Below are 18,445 nucleotides of genomic sequence, written 5' to 3'. Positions count from 1 at the left end.
CCGCCCCCCGCCGGGCCCTTTGTGGGGGGCGCGGGGCACGCGGGCGGCACGCGAGCGAGCGGGGGCCTCCCCCTCGCGCGCGCCTTTGTGTGGGTCATTAGCATAAAGCTGCGCGACCCTCGGCACAAAGGGCGGCGAGCGGGGGGCGCCTGCGGCCGCCGCTCCCCCGGACACCCCCACGGCGGGTCGGGCCAGGCGGCCGGGGGGGTTCGAGGGGCCGCCCCGCCCGCCCGGGTGGGACAGGCATGCGGCGGGGCGGGGCGCGGCGGGGCGGGCGGCGGCGCATTAGCATACAGCTGCGGCCCCGCGGGCACGCGCCGCCGCCTCCCCGCCAGGGCTACGAACTGCGACTCCCCTTCACCGATGGGGCTGCGCACTGAGATCTCCCTTCATCCCAAAGGGGCTTCACATCGAGACTCCCCGTCACTGGCGGGGATGCACACCGAGACACCCCTGCCCATGGCTGGGGCTGCGCACTGAGATTCCCATCACTGCCAGGCCTGCTCACCGAGACCCCACACCACGGCGGGGGCTGCGGCCCCAGACCCCGTTGTCCCACCATCTCTCTCTTACCTGCAGCCGACAGCAGTCTGTAGGCATCGGTCGGGGCGAACATGGGCAAGTGGGCGCGGTGGTGGCGCAGGTAGCGCAGGACGGGTTCCCGGAGTGATGGCGGGCCGGGTTTCTGCTCAGGGTGCTGCTCGGTAGCAGTGGGCTCTCCGGGCACCTGCAGGACAGAGCTGTCAAGCAGACAAACAACGGGACTCGGGGCACACTCTGGAGACATGGGGCGTGGCAGCAGGGTCTGAAAACAGCCTGAGAATACATCGGGGCTAGAACACAGGCGGCAGTGGGGTTTGGAGTGCGGTTCACACTGGTAGCACTGAGCACACAGTTGAGTGGTGCTCAACTGTTTGTTCACCTCTCCCTCACAAATGACCGGCCACAGGTGCAAGGGTTGTGTGGAACAAACCCGTGTGGAACCCCTGGCTGTCCAACATGGCTTGTCAGAGGGGTTTGCCACAGGAATTCCACACCTCTCCCCCCAACCCCCATATTTACTGTGGCTTTTAACCAAGTTTCAGCATGGCCCAGCTGCAGCCAAAGCACCAGGCCATTATTCCTGATGGACAACAAGTGCTGTTCCGGTAGGTCTGGCATGGCACATGTGCCCACGGCGTGCGGCAGCATCCAGCAGCTGATGGAGGTGCAGCCCCCAGCTCTGCCATCTGCATGTTTGCATCGCTGGAGCTGTGCACGCCAGCACAAACACATGGCTGTGATCCCCGAGGGGTAAACATGCCCCGTGCCAGCAGCCCTGCCAGAGCCCCGTGCTGCCAGGGCAGCCTTGGGTGGCAATTTCTACACAGGCTAAATGCACGGCCCATCCCAGAACATAACTGGCTTTTCTATGCAGTTAGTGCTTCAATTAGCAAATATTTCTGTAAGTATTACCCCATATTGCAGGACACTGATTTCCACTTTCTCTGGAAACTAACCAGAAATATCTGACTTCTGTGCATTTATGCCCACAGCTCTTAAACATCTCTTTCCCTCATTTTTACAGTTCATTAGTCATTTTTCTGCATGCTGAAATGAGCTGGACCCTGAGCATCAGGAGGCAAATACAGTAGGTCTCTTACTTCATACAGAAACACAACCAGTCCTGAGGCATTTAAGAGCTACTCCAAGAGTACATGGTACCTACTCTGGATCTGGGAATGTGCCCAGAAGAAATACCAAATGAAAATATAAATTGTGACATTTAGTAAATATAGTTAAACTCACTATGAAAAAAAATAAAAGTCCAAAATGCCAAATTTTCATTCAGATGAAGATACCATCACCATGTCCATGGGAATCCTGACTCACACAGAGCTGCTTCCAGGCCATGCAGGGAGACTCTGTGTCAGGACTGCTGTCACAAAGACAGGGTATGGCAAGCGAGTCCTGCATTTGTAGGGCACAAATTCCCCTCTCAAGTTGTTCACACAGCATGACAAATAAATTTGAATGATGGCAAGAAAAACACATCAGGTCCCTCATTCTGCACAGAACTTAATTTTGTACTCTTTTTATAGAGGTCTTCCAAGAGAATCCAGATTAAACGGCACCAAGGCCCTTTCTGGGTCAGGACAACAGGAGGCAAATAGCTCTGAGCCCTCTGGGGAGGAGGCAGGCCTGAGTGCACATGGCTGCAATTGGGATGCAGCAGTACTGGGCCCTGGAGATCAGTGGACCATCACCAGGGGAAGTGGGCTTCACTTCCTCCTGCCACCCTACCTCCATTTACACTCAATTCCGTTCATTTTCCACACAGTTAAAAACTCCATCAGCACACGTTTAAAACCCAGTGCCACCATCTGGCACTGCATGGGGTTAAACAAAGGCAGAATCAGTGGAAGCAGTGTGAGCTGGGTGAACTGGTCCTGGGTACTGGGTTGGAAGCACCAAAATCAGACCACAAACTCTTTTTGGTTTCAGCCAGAAGTTCCTCAGGAGGTGGGGAAGGCAATTCTGGGGGCTGCTGGACACCTGCTGTTGTTATTAGTTCTCCCCATGGAGCACAGTGAGTTTGGCTTTTGGGCAGGCAGTTCCAGGCTGCTGAGGCTTTATGCCTCTATTATGGTGCTAGGGCCTAAGCTGTAAAACAGCATTGGCAAACATTTTAATTCCACCCTTATTCAGGAAATCCACTCATCACTGAAAAAGCCAGCTGCTTTCACCCTTTGGACTACAAAAGCCATTCTGTGTGGGTAGATGTTGGAAAACCTACCCACAGGCTCAGCTGAGAGAGGTGTAGGATGGCCTGTAGCATATTCCTATTAGGGAACACTCCTAAACCCAAGGGGGATACATGGACAAGCCACGCTCCAGATTCCACTGGGTACTTGTACTAAATTGCAGCTAGAATGCAAAAATGCAGTCACAGACAACAAAGCAAGTTCGAGTTCTACTGGCAGATTTGAGAATATACCCAAACAAGAAAACTGAACACTGTGCTATACATGGTGACCCCTGCTGTGAGGTACACAATCTGCTCTGGCTTCCTCGAAGAGAGAGGTAAACAGAAACATAAAGCTTCAGGATACAGATGGGAGAGTAAATCAAAATGACCAACATCAATAAATTACCTAAATAATAAAATGCACTTGCCAGTCATTTTTCTTACCTGTTCTGACATCAGGGTTTGGCGCAGTTCCTTCTGCAGATCAATAAACCGATCATGATAGATGGCTAAGGACCAAGGTTCCCTGAAGTAGCTGGGTAAAAAAGAAGAAAATTAGTTATCTTGTGAACCTCTCATTAACCACTAATAAAGTACGTTACCTGCTTTTTTGCCTTTATAAATTACAGTTCTGGACCCATCATGATCGTTTGTTCATAAAATGCCTCCTTGTAACAGCATGGTCAATCAATTCTTTTAATGGATGTTCCTGATGTACAGCCAGCTTCAGTAATTACATTTAAAGTGGCTTAATTCAGAGCTGTGGCAAGACCCAGTGAAGAATCCTGATTTTATCAGAATTTAAAAGCCTGAAGACCTGTAAAGAATGGTGTCTCCATTATCTGTCCTCATTTGAGAAAAGCAGATTGCAGGATTAACTGAACTACTGCATAAACAAATTAAATTTGTGTAGACAATGACACAAATGTTGTTCATCATTAAGATTTCTGGATTAATAAAAGCCAGAAAAACAGGGCCACCACAGCGCTGCAATATGTTCTTTGTACTAGCGTGATGAAGCTAAATTGAAATTATTTCTAGGAGGAAGCTCTTGCAACTTTTTCCTTCAGTTACAGCATTCACAGCAGCATTCTTCCATGAAAAAGGAGGAAAAGGATGGAGAGGGCACTGCTCCCCGTAGAAACTCATGGCTGTAAATATAACTGGGGGCAGCCAGATTACAAAGCTGTGATTTACATCCCTCTGTAATGAAAGATAATTTTCACAGCTTGGGTGAGATGCTCGGAGTGTAATTCTTGTTGATGTTCACAGTGGTCAGGAGGTGCCCCACACTCATCTTCGTAATGACCAAGCAGATGTCAGCAGGCTGACCCGGGAAGTTGGAAGAGGGGGGCATTTGTGTAGTTGCCACCAACACTCATGCCTTGGGAATGGCAGCAGGACCCTGGCACTGCCCTCTGGAGCACAGGAACCTTCTTGCCTGGTTCAGCTGTGTGGCATTTAAGTAAGCACCTGCATAAGACAACTTAAACACACTACACGGATTTAATAATCCTGCAATACCTGTCCACATAGAATTAATGTGCAGTTTCCTCTTTGCAGATTTTACTTCCTCCATGTCCAAGGGCAAGATTTCCCCTCCTACTTTGAAAGACCCCTCAGCTCTCCCTCACACCATTAAAATGCTCTGTGCATCTGGCACAGCTTGGCTGGATGTCCATGTGCTTGGCCCCTCTCTGCCCCAGCACCCTCATTCCCCTCTGAGTGCCAGGCTGGCTGGGGCTGCCTCTTGGAATCTGCTTGGTCTGCAGCACAGCAGGGCTCTCTCTCTCCCACAGACCTTTTCACAGTATAAATATTTATGGACACCATTCCAAGCATCGCATCCCTTGCTATAGCAAGTGCTGCCTAGCCCAGGATTTACTGGGACTGATGCTTGCCTGCTCATTTGGATATACAGGTTAGGATGAGCTCAGCTTTAAGGATCACACCCCAAAGGTGGAGAAAAACACAATATCCCCTAATATTTAAAACCTGTTCAATTTCAGAAGAAAAACCAAACACAAACCTTTAATTCACTGTTGATAATAAATAGCAAAGAGAGAAAGGGAGGTGTTATACAAGAATATATTAAGGTAATTAAAGACTCTATTTTTACTGATGTGCTGTGGTAAAAGCCATGTTCTGCTGGCCAAATGTTTTGTCTTCAAGATGGCATCTTAATTTAGACTATAACCCTGAGCAGATGACTTTCTCTCTCAACTGAGGTGCAACCTTCCCAACTGCCTTACCTCAGTTAAGGGGCTCACCTGTCTCACTGAGGTGTTGCACTTAATGCTCTTTATAAATGTTTCAGGGGCGCTACATATTCCTGCTATTGTCACCAGCTCAATCTATAACCACAGCTTTACTGTTCTGGTCCATATCCGCAGATTTGGAACTCAAAACCTGAAATGTGCCATCCAGTTTGGAATCTTTAATGCAAATAAAATGCCTGTTTTTGGGGAGCAGAGAATGCCTCATCCATATTTTGTAGTTAGACTGCCAGAAGGAGGTCCTAGTAACCAACATTTACTCCCAGACTTCCTTCACTTCACCTGAAGAACACCAAGGGCCATTTGGAGATTCAGTTCACACAAACAATTCACTTTCTTTGCCAGCTGTGCTTCCATCTATTTATCTTTCCAGTTTGAATCACCTTTCTCAGGGGGTACAAAGTGTTTTTGACAGAGCAGCTCTACATATGGCTGCTAAAGGGAAGCTTAATAATGAAAAACCCCATTTGAAACCAACAAGTTGACTTTCTGAGGCTCATTCTGAATTTTATTACCACTTCAGCAGCAGTCCCTCAGGGCAAGCCATGGACGGCTTCAAAGTATAAAGCTCTTCAGTGTATGAGATGGAGCTGGCACACTCCCAACAGGGGCTCAGCAGCTCCTCCACTATCACAAGAACGGCATCTGCCACATACGTTTGCACCATTTAGCCTTTCATAACCTGCCAGAGTGATCAGGCTAAATATGTACAAGATGACAGTGTCTGCCAGGAACATAAGGGGTGTGCAAACTTGGTCACTTCCTAGCAGGGATCCCTGCTGGAAGCCTTTATGGCAATGACAGCGATTGCAGGAAGGTGTTTGTGATGGGTGGGATGGAATGGGCTCCTGCAGAAGACAATGAACAACATCTTTTGTGTTGCTAAGGAGCTGGTCTCACCTTTGATTGACAAACAACATTTCAAGTCTGTTCTGCCTCATTTGTGAGGTGTAGCCTACATTCGATAAGAAGCAAGGAGGAAGGAAATACTGAGTGGTATCCCTGTACAGAAGGCACAGAATCCTTCCCCTTGCAAGAGTGCAAGAGACATAAATAAAATGGACAAAGCTGGGCACTGCTAGCAAGCAAAAATGGAGTGTACACATCGCTGTCCATCCAAGAGCTGCCTAGAGTTACTCTCCATTTCATTTGCAGGAACACACCACATTTGGAGAAGAAGCCTCTGCCCCTGTGGAAGATGGTTTTACGTATTCGCGGCAAGGACCTGACACTGACCTGCCACCTGAGTCAGGTCTGGTGGCACGGGAGTATAGCACTGGCAGCAAGGTGTGAAGCCAGAAAATCCTAAAAACTGAATGAAAAACCTTCAGAATAACACCCTTGTTTTGTGCAAGGACAAAAAAAAAGAAAAAAAAAAAAAAAGGAAGCTATAAAGATAAAAAAAAGAGATGAGTAATTGCAGCTCTGTGGTACATCCCCTACCTGCAGGGGGAATTTGTCAATGCCAAATGTCCCATGCTCTGGCCCAGGGTCTAGTTCCAGGGATCAATCCTGACCCCTGAGCTGTGCCTGTGTTCTGGTTCCTTCTTGCTGCAAGGAAACTGGGATGAGGAGGGGATTTTCCACTTCTCAAAGGGTAGGTGGCATCTTGTGATGGTGCCTTTGAAAAATCCCTCTGCAGACTGGAGGTTTGGAGGATGATGTGTCCATGGCTCTTCTTATGCTTGCTACTCAAAACTTGCATGGATGGAAACAACAAACCCAAATTAGACTCCTTGCATCTCTCCTACCCCTGTTCTTCCACCAACACACACACTGAAGGGAAGTTCAGAAATTCTGACAGCCTATGATGTGGGTTGAATCTGCAGCTCTCAATAAATGTCTCTAAGCAATCCTGAATACAGATCTCTTGAAATCCCATTTGTTTCTTCCCACAGCCATCCACAAGTCATCAGTGCCCTGCCCTCGGTGCCATTAAGCCCAGTGGCCCTCTGGTGATGGCTGTGCCCTCAGCACCAGCACTGTGAGCACACACAGAGTAGCACTATGGCTTTTAGTACACAAGACAAGCAGAGTCACTGATCAACTTGATCTCCTGGTAACCTGTAAGGAGTGGAGAGTCTGCTTTCCTCTCTGTAGCTTCCCAAGCTTTGTACAATGCAGGGAATTTTTAAGATAGACATTCACCTTCCTAGGTTGAAATTTTTTTCTAAGTAGAAATATAATGCTTGAAATGCAAAATTCTCCAGGCTGTACATCTAGAAGCTACTCTGTCCCTTCTCTAACCCTCAGACTTCAGGACCTAAAAAGTCATTCTCCAGCACATGTGGATGGCTCTGGAAGCTGAGTCTCTCAGTGATGCCTTTGGCACATGACGGCCAAAGCTGGGCATTTCTGCTAAGAGCCCAGTCAGGCAGAGAAAGGCTGCTGCTCGCACATCCCAGGAACTACCTCAGGAGAATAAGCACAGAGGAGATTGAAGCTGTTCAGCTGACAGGGGCTCAAGTGGAACACAATTACGCCAGGAGTAAGGGACACAGAGCAGGGACTTCTACTTCTCAGGAGTGGGAAGAGTAAAGTATTGTGGAGGGATGGGATGTAATGCAATTTCAATTTTCAGGCCATCCCGACAATACTTCCCAACCACAGTTTGCAGAGGAACACAAGTCTTTTCTCCAACACAAGCACACAAGATGGAGCATCCCATCTTGTCAGGAAAATTCAAAATATGTTGTTTTGAGAACAATATATGCATGTCCTTAAGACTCCTAATTACAAAGATACAGTAATACCAGCAAAAGATACAAAATGTTTCCTGATACACCTTGGATAACTGGACCAGGAATCACAGTGTGTTAATTTAAAGACAATATAAATAAATGCTCCACTGAGCATTTCTTGCATTCATATGACCAATAATTTCATAAGATAGCTTGTTTACATAGGTAAAAAGCAAGACCAATTTGTGCAAAATCCCCTAGAGCACCACCCGAGAGCATTGTTCTTCAGCACAAAGGACATAACATATTCCCTGACCTGCAATTTCTTAATATTAACCTACAACTGCTCAACAGCAAATGTGAACCAAAAGCCTGTTTGTAGCAAGAAGGGTCTTTATATCCTTGTTCTGCAGTTCTGCTCCCCAAACACCTGCTTGTCCAGGTGTTCAAATATCTCAGTGTTAAATTCAGTGATATAGGACTCTGCTACTGCTCTCACCCAGTAATTAGTGAAACCAACAGCCTTATGGACAACAGATCTGTGAGTGAATCCACCAAGCAGGTTCACAAAGTAAGAATAGTGCTCACAAATTCACAAACTGACATTTCTTTTATCCCTTTTGAGAAGCAAATCCTGGAGAGGAAGCCTGTGCTTTTTTACCTCTTCTTACAGAACCTGCAATGTCTTGTCTTTGGAAGATGGTTGATTTAAAATTCATGGTTTACAATCCCCTTTCAAACATAGCTGCAATGGCAAACCAGAGCAAAGGACGACTGCTGTTGCAATTCTTATTCTGGAGAAATGGCCACTGACTGCAGATCTCGTTGAGGGTGACACAACTCCCTCTGGTCCAGACCCAGCCTCCCTGGGGCTGTTGCAGGGACCTGCTGACTCAGGGGGCGACACGGCACTACTCACCAGCATACTCCCTTCAAATATGCCAGTGATCCATCATGACTGATAAATCAGCTCTGCTGGAGTTTTAATATCCTGGAAATGTTACAGCACTGTACTCAGTGGCACCTTCAGAAAGCAGATCCTGGCACTGAGATAATACAGCCCTTTCCTGTTCTCCTAAGTGTCCTCAGGAGAGACTCTGTTATTTCAGCACTGGTATTTGGTAAAGTTTAGACACCTTAGCAGATCACAACAGTTGTGGTGTACTGACTCTCACTGAACTTTCTAACCTCTGTGCTCTTTAAAGCTGACACAGAAGCACTACTGTGTGTGCTCTTTCTAGGAGCACTTTGTGGCTGACCCTGAAATCAGGCTTACTACATTTTTTTCACATAGTATTTTTTCACACATAATGTATTATGGAAAATGATTTAAAGGAAATTAAACCCGAGGCACAAAACCATCAAAGAGGCTGTGTGCAGGAGTATGATTGCTTTTCTGCAATTGTTTATGGATTCAATAATTCATAATGGTTTGCATAATTACTAATATGAATCAGCAAGGTTTGCCTGCAAATTAATGTGGCAGGGTTCAGCTGACAAGCTTTAACTTACTAATTTGAATGTGGGGTTTCTTAGTAACATGGCTCTTCACTGGCAAGTTAGCTGCTCCTTTAAAATGACTTAATATCTGGAAATCTCCAGACGTTTGTATCGATTTGCTCTCTAAGTGCAGCTGTACCAGTGCACTGCAGGATTAGCTCTTAATTCTGGGAGCAAAAAAGCTGTTAGTGCTTTGATATCCCTTCAACGCGTTCCTCTTTCCTTACCCTTTCTCTCTCTTCAGGAAAAGCAAACGCATTTCCCTCTAATTAGGCTGCAGAACATATGGAGCAGCACTAGTCCCTCTCAGTCATACTCACTACCTGTTACAGTTCCTTTCTGGTCTTTTTTAACCCTGCAGAAAACCATCTCACCGTCTGTCCAATGAACAAAAGCCTAAGGTGGAGTCGCTCAAATGTAATCCCAGTGTGCTAATGGTGTGGGATCCAGCAGATTCCAGACAGCAGCAGGGCATTCTAATGTTCCTCTTAACGAACAACCACTCTTCATTTCAGAAGGTTTGGGTTAAAACCAGCATTTCCATGTAGCATGCATTTCATGTTTAAATAATCACTGATTATCCAGCCTGTAAGTAATTAAATCCTCTCTACCTTTCAACAATAATGCTGAAAACATTAAATGTTATTCTTTTCCTTAATGCATTTGTTGTATTGCGAGCTTTATTAGCATTGAGTCAACAAACAGTCCAGTGCGGTGTTTCTGCTTAACAGATCACCTTCATCCTAATGTTAACAGCACCAGGATGTGGGAGTTGAACTTCAGTGGAAAAACCTAAATGGTTACTTCGAAATAAGTGAATGCAGCTCAAAGTACTTTTGAGCATTTAGCTTGTACACCCAATATGAAAATGCAATGTGAAAATAAAAGACAGGGCTTGCAGAGAGCAGCCAAGGAAACATCTGGTGCTGTTATCCATGTTTACTGTATCTGGGTGGATTTTCCAAAGCTTCTCAGGGAAAGGGAGCCTGACTCCCTTCACATATTCCTGCAGCATGTTTGGCAGCCTCATGTTCCATGGCCTGTGCAGTACCTGGTGCAGCTGAAGCTCTGCCACTTTATGTGATTTTCTGCAGGGTGCCCACCTCCTGCACATCAACACACAGGCCTGATGAGAACTGCCTGCCAATCTCCACAGATCCATGCATGGATCACCTGTTCCCTTCCTCAGTGAAAACTGAATCCTACCTGCATTCTGGCACTGGGGAAAAAACATTCCCTTGTGACTACAATTCACCTAAACCCCCCGTGCTTTTTTGTACTACGCAAAAGTACTGCTGTAAAACCCACTCCCCCATCTCCTTCTTGCTGAATAGTCCTGGTCATGTCTGCTGGGGGCTTCTCCGCCCTCATGGTACCCAAGTGTCCAAGATTGAAAGGCAAGATGTTTTCTAGTACCATCTGTGTAGCAGTTGCCCTCTGGGCAGTTTTCCTCATCTCCTGTTAATGGGCCCATCAACGTCTTGCCACATGACTCAGAGATAACACTCTCCAGGAGCCAGTTCTGTGATCAAAGACACACCTGTGACTCAAATGACATCAGCCCATTGTGAGATGCTCCACCCAGAGGGGAGGAGATAAGCATTCCCACCTAGATATAGCCTGAGATTTCTAGACAGAGAAGCAGCCTTCCCATAGGTTTCCAAGAGGACACAGCTGGGGTTTTCCACTGGACCGACTACACCTTTTCCACAGGACCACTGCACAAACAGAAACGACATCTGCCACTCCAAGAGGATTGCAGCCACTCCAATTTGGACTGCTACCAACACTCTGGCCAAAGGGGTGTCAAGTTGTATTCTGACTTTGTCGGTGGTCTTCCTTTTGTATCATTGCATGTATTTTGTCTCTTTTCCCTTTTTCCAATAAATTGTATTTCTGACTTGGAGTCTCTTACTGGTTTTGCTTTCAAACCAGAATACCAAGACCCCCGTGCAGAGCAAGCAAGTTTGACAAGTCCTTAAAATGCTGGAAACAAAGTTGTTGAACCAAAAAAATAACCAAGTGGTTTTGAGCTCTGCCTGGATGACCATGTCTGTGAGGTTTCTCTGCTCATCCCTCATTAAAACATGCCCTGCCTTTGTGCACTGCTCCCCAGGCCTGACCCTGTGCCCTTTCCTTGTGCTGCTCTCGTGTCACTGCCACTGTTGGGGCCACATGACTGAGACAACCAGCATCTTCTGCAGGTCATGGCTGATGAGTTCATTAATACACAATTACAAAATCCCAAGTATAAGCCACGCTCACATTTGCAAAATAAGCTCCTTAAGTATTTTAGAAATTAGTTGGTCAGATTTTTATGCATTTATGTTAGATTTGATTTTCATTAATGCCAAATGAACCTTACATGAAGCACTTCTATCTCATATTAAATGCATGATGCCAGTGAGCATCCATTTGGTTGCTAAGAATCAGGAGACTCTGGTAATTATGTGTTTTGTACTTAAGATGCAGCAGAGGGAGATTCCACCACTCTGTGGACATGTTCCATAACTTGGCAACTGCCTTGCAGCTGCCTTCAGCTCGGGACACAAAAGGAATGCTGGTTGCATTCCTCCTCTCTGAAGTAGTGTGAGGACTGATGACCAGTAAATCTATAAATTTGAAAAGAAGAAGAAAAAGGCTTCAGACCTCTCTCTGCTCCTCTCTTTTGTCTGCTGCTAGGGCAAAAATAATGGAAATAATCTGAAGGCCTTTCAGCTAGGGGAGGGGGACCAGGAGCATGGTGTACAGCATGGTATCCCTTCAGGGTGCACCACCAGAATTTGCTTTCTTTTTTCTTCAGAAGAAGACTCCCTGCAAGAAAGAGCCTTGCTCTTGGGGACTCAAATTCTAGCTGACTTTTTGAGATGCAGGCTGATGGGAAATGAATAAAAATTGCAGAAAACTCCTTCCTGAAATGGATTCCAAATCTAGTGAGTAATGCCATTCAATTCACAGTTGATGAGTCTTTGGCTCTTCCATTTTTTTCCTGCCCTGGCACAGAAGAAGTGCGCTGTCATGCCCCTCTACTAAGAAATTCAGTGGCTGCAGGCCCAAGTGCAAGTAGAGCACCCACTGCAAGACACAAGGCAACTAGAAAGGAGGGCAATGTGTGCCAACTGCTTCACCTCCTCCAAGAGCCCAGGTACTGAGGCAGAGCAGTGACCAATCCTTCCTTTGGTTGTGGGTCAAGGTCTGCAGCTTTTAAATCCTGCTGAACTCATACCCAAATTAATGGAACTTTTCTCCAGACAAAAGGAAATGTTGTTTCTCTCATTATTCCCATTAGCCATGGTTCCAGGTACACAACCAGGAAGGGTGACTTTGTCAAGTTTGCTGGATCTCAGAGGCCTGTTGTTAAAGCTAATTTGAGAATGGCATTGGCACATTCTGCCCAGGAAATCCAGTACCATGGGGTTAACTTTCAGCTCTTACACCAAATGCAAATCAGTGAGGAAATTCACTGCTAGGTGCAGTCTCTAATTATTTAAAATATAATTTGCATGTTACACAGAAATAAATTAGCTCCCAAGTGACAGCTGTTCCACTGTGTCCATTCCTGGAATGAGATACCATGCTGGGAAATCTAAATGCTGACCAAAAGATTAAAGCACTGCATTTTCTTGCCTCGTAGGAAGGCTCTTCTGAAAAGAGAGGCATACAGAAGAGAGGAGGGGAACAGATGTTTCAAACCATCAAGTTTACAAGCTGAACTGGCACACCACATTTTCACAGTCTCTATTTTCTTTTCACTAAGGGCACTTCACATCTTGCTGTAGATGTGGAATCAAGTGTAACAGGTACTAGTTTAGAAGGAAGGTTTTGAAATCCAAAGACAGGAACTCAGCCCTAACATCTGGTTTGTGTTCATGTGGGATCCTTACAGACCACATGAACAAGGCCAGAAACAGCTGTTCTTTTATCACACACATAGAAACCAATGAATGCATTTTCCTATTCTGCACCAAAAGCCAACCAGGCACCACTTTTTCTCTACATAAAAGTCTCAGGACAACTCACAAGGGGTGCTAAACCATTTTTCAGTGTAATGGTTTTCTAACAGTCTTCTCATGGTTTGGTTTTAACAGTGTCTATTGCACACTACACTCACATGTATGCACATTTAATGTGACACTATACTGTGGGGAGGTAGATGTGTTATAGATGTGATATTATGAGTACATTATACTGCTAGCCTTCTTCTGTTTCTCCATGTCCTTCTGAAAGTAGCAAATTTCTGTGCCACCTTGCTGTGTGCCAGGACTGCTCCCTGGGGATGCCAGACAGTTTACCTGTTACACCTGCTGGAGAATGCTCCCTCCTCACAGGATGGGCAGTGTAACAGGAACAGCTGGGATGAATGGGAGTGTCTGTGTGTGTGTTAAAGTGCCACAAGAACGACATGAGTAAGGATTAAAGAGCAGCATATGATCACTGCTGCAGAGTGAGCAACATATGGGATTTCATTCATATGACCAAAGAGCAAGAACAGAAGGAACAAATCTATCTAAAGATAAGGTGGAAAGAAGACTAAAAACAAAACACAACTGGAGGCAATAAAACTACCAGATAAGAAAAATCTAGCAACTGTAATTCAGGAATTCTGCCACAGGCTAATGAGAAGTGAGATAAAATAATGAGGCAAAAGGTCCTAAACAACATCACTGTCCAATGGCTGTAAAAGACAAGACCAAAATTAGTTCATCATCACTAATTAAGGAGAGCTGAAGGGATGTTATGAGCCCCTGATATGTGGTATCCCTCTGTGCAGCATACCAGTGATCCTTTGGTCAAGGTCAGGAAAATACTGCTACCTGTGCTGCAGGCTGAAATCCCAGAGCAGGATGATTTATTCTTCCAGATGTTACTACTGGTGTGAAACTTGCTGGTGCATCTAACAAATGACCCTGACCACACCTCAGTATGGTTCACAGAAAAGGTGAGCTCACAACATGTGCACACTGTAATGACCTTGAAAGGACTGATGGTAGGAGTTCAGACTAAGGAGTTCTTGCACAGACTAAGGAGTTCTTCTAGTGCTCCAAATGTACAACCAGCATGAGCCATGACAAGGTGAGGAAATAAACTGCTTATCCCATCTCTCATGCACTTGTGTCACCCTCCTTCAGTTCCTCTTTAACACTCACTGACAGTGCGCTGTTCATTGGAACTTCAGGTCTGCTGTACCCTGTTCCTCTCTTGTAAAACAACCCAAATATATGCTATAAATTGTAATCAAGCCCTGTGGCAGCAATATTCACAAGCATCTTGTGGACCACAGTACACTCTTCACAGCAAACTTTTACAAACTGTTATCTAGATAACAACATTTAATCTGAAAATTTTGATACCATTTGTGCCTTTCTTCTAATCACTTGTAAATAGAACAAAATCAAACCCATAAATGTTTCAGGCACCACTACCAGCTTTGTATCACAATAAAAACTGATCATTTGTTCCTGAGCCTGGTTTTCTGTCTCTACCCAGCTGATGTAAGGCAGTACTTCACTATTCCATCTGTGACTGTTTATGTTCCAAAGCACCATTCGTGAGGTTATTTCTTCAAATGAAAATCAAAAGCAATGAAACATTCTCTCAGAGGAGATGGCACATGACTAGAACTAACCAGGCCCTTCAGTCTCTCTCAACTGATAAAAATAGGCAAGTTGTTGAGTGTGACTATCACCATGAATTGTATAAAATCTCCCTACAAACCTCTGGCTTAAGAAGTTGATTCAAAGCAACATAAATACTTTTAAAAGCGACTGTTGAACATCAGTCTTCAGTAATAAAGGATTGTTCAGGTTCAGCTTAATGATTAACCTACTGAATATTCTAAACAAAAGGGAATAAAGACACTGAAAATGCTCATTCAGATGAAAGTCAAGTAAATCATTGCTCTTCCTCTAAGAAAATCTCAGACACACAGCTCTTTCCAGGAAGGTCTTTGGGACTTACATTGTTACTGACAATTTTGCTAAATAATGGAAAATATTTTTAGATCTGTTTTTTTTACCTTTTGTTCCAAGGGAAAACAGCCAAAAGACAAAGCACAATAACATAAATCTTCAACTCTGCCAGAAGGTAGATTTTGTGCACGACAAGCTCCTCTCACCTGTAGAGGTCTGTGAGCTGCCCGGCCCTCCAGCGGTAATACAGGTCATTGAGGAGGTGTTCGTGCTGTCCATACAAGCAGATGTAGTTGGAGATAGGGAAGGGTTCCTTGGAAAAGCAGGTGATGCTGTCCACCATATTATATCTGCTGAAGTGCATCCTGAAGTAATTCCCATGACCGGCCTCCCCAGTTACAATCTCCATCCCCTGGAACACAAAACACCAGGAGAGCTGTGGAGACAGAAGAACACCTGACCGGCAGTGTCAGCAAGGGCTTCCCAGCCCGTAGTTCCCACTGCTTAATATCCACAACTCTTTTGCTTAAAATCGAGAGACCACTCCTGGCACAGCAGGTCATCAGGCATGTTGCTGTGGCTTGGACAGATTTTCCATGTGGTTTGATTTGGTTACTGCCCATCCCACTGGGCAGTGCCAGCTGGGTGCCACTGCAGAAACCTGGGGAACCCAGGCCCTCCGGCTGCACTGGCAATGTGACACTGGATCCACAGGGACCTGTGACCTCCTGGAGCAGCAGCTGGAGTCAGGAGGGATGACCTGGAGCATCCCAAACAACTCTGGATAGCTCTGTTTGGGTAACTCAACTGAACTCTGTTCAGCCTTCTTTACGATACAGAGCACACACATGACGTATCACATTTACTGTCAATAAAAGAACACCAATATTGGATGTTCACGCTCAAACTGTAGGATTTAGCTTCAGCTACTTAAATCAATCACTTAGACACAAATGTAAAAATTTTCTTCAAACCTCACATTGCAGTGGGATGATCAGATAGCTTGAAGTTATTTTTTCCAGCTGTATTCCTGTCACAGTTTTATACATTTCTACAATCTGTTGCTAGGCTACAGAAACCTTTAGTATTTCCACACCTAAGATAGTCCCTTTCACTAGCTTCTCTTACTTCTTTCTTAGAAAATTCTTTTAGGATTTACACTAAGTTTCTGGAATAGCTTTAAAAAATATCATTCCTTTTCAGGTAATCAGCAGGTAATCAGAGTGGCAGCAAAATAAGTAATCATATTCTAGCAATTTGAAGTAACAAAACCAATTCCTCTCTTTGATAGTCCTTTCTGCTCTCCACTACATGCTGCTTTGGATGGCTCATCCTGGATCTGAAAAGCAAGATGAGCCATGCTTTGATTCCTCTCCCTAAACCATTTTCTTTTTAAAAAGCCCAATTGTTTCATCGCAGTTCAGGTTTTAGAATCAGCACTGAAGCAGCTTTTTTAAAAGCTGCTTCTTTAAATGAACTGCAAAAATGTGCTTGATGCAGAAATTCCCAAGGAAAAAGGTAGAATCTATGTGAAAGAGGATCTTGCCTAGGTGGAAAGTCCTCTCTGGCTTTAAAAGACATTAATCTCGTCCTTTTCTTGCCTCAAGTCAGGTTCTCCAGTAACAGAAACACCTCCATATTTGTATCCCGGGAAAATCTCCCATGTAGCCCAGCATGGGGAGTGCTTCCCTGCGCCCTGTTCCAAGACAACTCTCACGTCTGCATACTTCCTGCTCTTCTAGAAATCAGCTGAATTTCCCTGCCAGGCTGCCATATCTTTATGCATTTGCAGCACCATACTGCAGGGAGCAAAGAGGCCCATCACAAAGGCTGAAAGTAGGAAATGCTGCTAATACTGTCCTGTGTCTTCTGCGTGGAAACAAAGCGTCTTTGGAGAAACCCAAATACCAGGAAGTGTGGAAAGAACACCCAAGAGGTTCGGTTAGTTCTGTGACTGCTCCTGGCTTTCTCTCCAGCTGCACCTAGTGCGTACTGTGTCTCCAGAACCAGCTACCCTAAACAGGAACATCTCTTCAAACAAAAAGGGAGCGCACAACAAGAAAAGTTCTATTATTTAACTTACATGATCATGCATGTCATGTTCTACATCCAAGGGCATGGGGATTCCAGGCTTGGAAATGTGCAAGTAGTTATAACCTCCAGGAAGAACACCACCTACCATAAATGAAAATATGAGATTTATTAAGTCACTAGCAATTAATAATGTATTTGTTTGTCCTCCTTCTGCCATTATCTTTTTCCAGTACATAAGGGGCCTTGAGTGCTGTACTGCCATGAGATGCCACCTGAGGTGAGATAGACCTGCCTGTACTACAGAAGAGCAAAAATACCTGAGAGGGGATGGAAGTGTGACAGAAATCCAGCTGGACATACCTTGAACTTTACACCTTCTGTATATGGGGATGAGCCTGTCTGAACCTTCTGGTGGCTTGGAACTGGGCTTAGGGGTTGAATCAAAGAGACTCAGCATGGAAGCAGCAAGCTCAAAGCCAATCTCCTTGGAGTTGAAGTTGCTGTGTGTTAATTCATCCCTAAAGTATCTCCTGGAGAACTTTGTCAAAGGACCTGCAGCCCTGATGCTGGCATCATTGGTGTGGAATTTGGCATCAATCACAACTCTTCCATCAAAAACAAGGCAAGCATCACTGATGGCCTTAAAGGTTTCATAATCCAGCGTCCTGTCAGCAAAGCTAAAAAATGCCTAAAAAGAGATGCAAATAAGTAAAGATAACTGTATATTACTGAGTGGCTGATTTCATAAATCAAAACCCAGACCTTATTCTGAATGTTATTTTACAAAACAAGAATGTGAAATACAGCATGACTTTAGCAACACTGCTACAGCAGAGAGATCCTTCTGATTAGCATTTACAGCTACCAAAGTTAAGGCTAAGACAGCAGCCAGGAAAATTACTAAACTAGACTTATCCGCTTCTGGTTATTAGATAGCTTAAAAACTCCAACATTTGCCACATCAAACAGCCTGAGTGGCTCTCCATATTTTCTGTGTTAGTCTAAACATGGAACATAGACATGAACTCTTTGTGAAGTTTGTTTTCTTTCAAATGCTCAAGCCAGCCTGAAACCCCAAGGAACAGAAAAGCATCAATGTATTTGGAATTTAGCAGGATAATTGTGCATTACAAGTGTTTTCTCAATAGCTGAGTCTGTTTACCAACAAGCTGAGTTACTTTGGCTAACCAGCATAGGGACAGTCAATGAAATGGAAAGATTGTAAATTAAACTTGTACAGAAGGAAATGTCATCCTCATTCCAGCTACAGCAGTGGAATTTTAGTCAGTGGAAGCTGCAGAAGCCAAGGACCCTAAA

The 18,445-nt window shown here is 45.0% G+C and overlaps 1 protein-coding gene across 7 annotated transcripts in view; it reads right to left on the bottom strand.

Annotated features, from left to right (window-relative positions):
• CFAP61 (cilia and flagella associated protein 61) overlaps nt 1–18,445 on the bottom strand; it is a 91,796-nt gene that overhangs the window by 8,220 nt on the left and 65,131 nt on the right. For 5 of the 7 annotated variants that reach the window (XM_072927328.1, XM_030268632.4, XM_072927330.1 and 2 more), the window contains 5 exons: nt 17,489–17,816; nt 17,178–17,269; nt 15,301–15,506; nt 3,173–3,263; nt 338–727 (listed from right to left, as the gene is read on the bottom strand). In XM_072927328.1, coding sequence (XP_072783429.1) covers nt 338–727; nt 3,173–3,263; nt 15,301–15,506; nt 17,178–17,269; nt 17,489–17,816 — 1,107 coding nt within the window. Of the gene's footprint in view, nt 1–337; nt 728–3,172; nt 3,264–15,300; nt 15,507–17,177; nt 17,270–17,488; nt 17,817–18,445 lie in introns of those variants that run through there. The other 2 variants (XM_030268635.4, XM_072927329.1) reach the window with 1 other exon arrangement.

Source organism: Taeniopygia guttata, chromosome 3, assembly GCF_048771995.1.
Source record: "Taeniopygia guttata chromosome 3, bTaeGut7.mat, whole genome shotgun sequence".
Classification (NCBI taxonomy): Eukaryota; Metazoa; Chordata; class Aves; order Passeriformes; family Estrildidae; genus Taeniopygia; species Taeniopygia guttata.
This window is presented reverse-complemented; position numbering and strand designations above follow the sequence as displayed.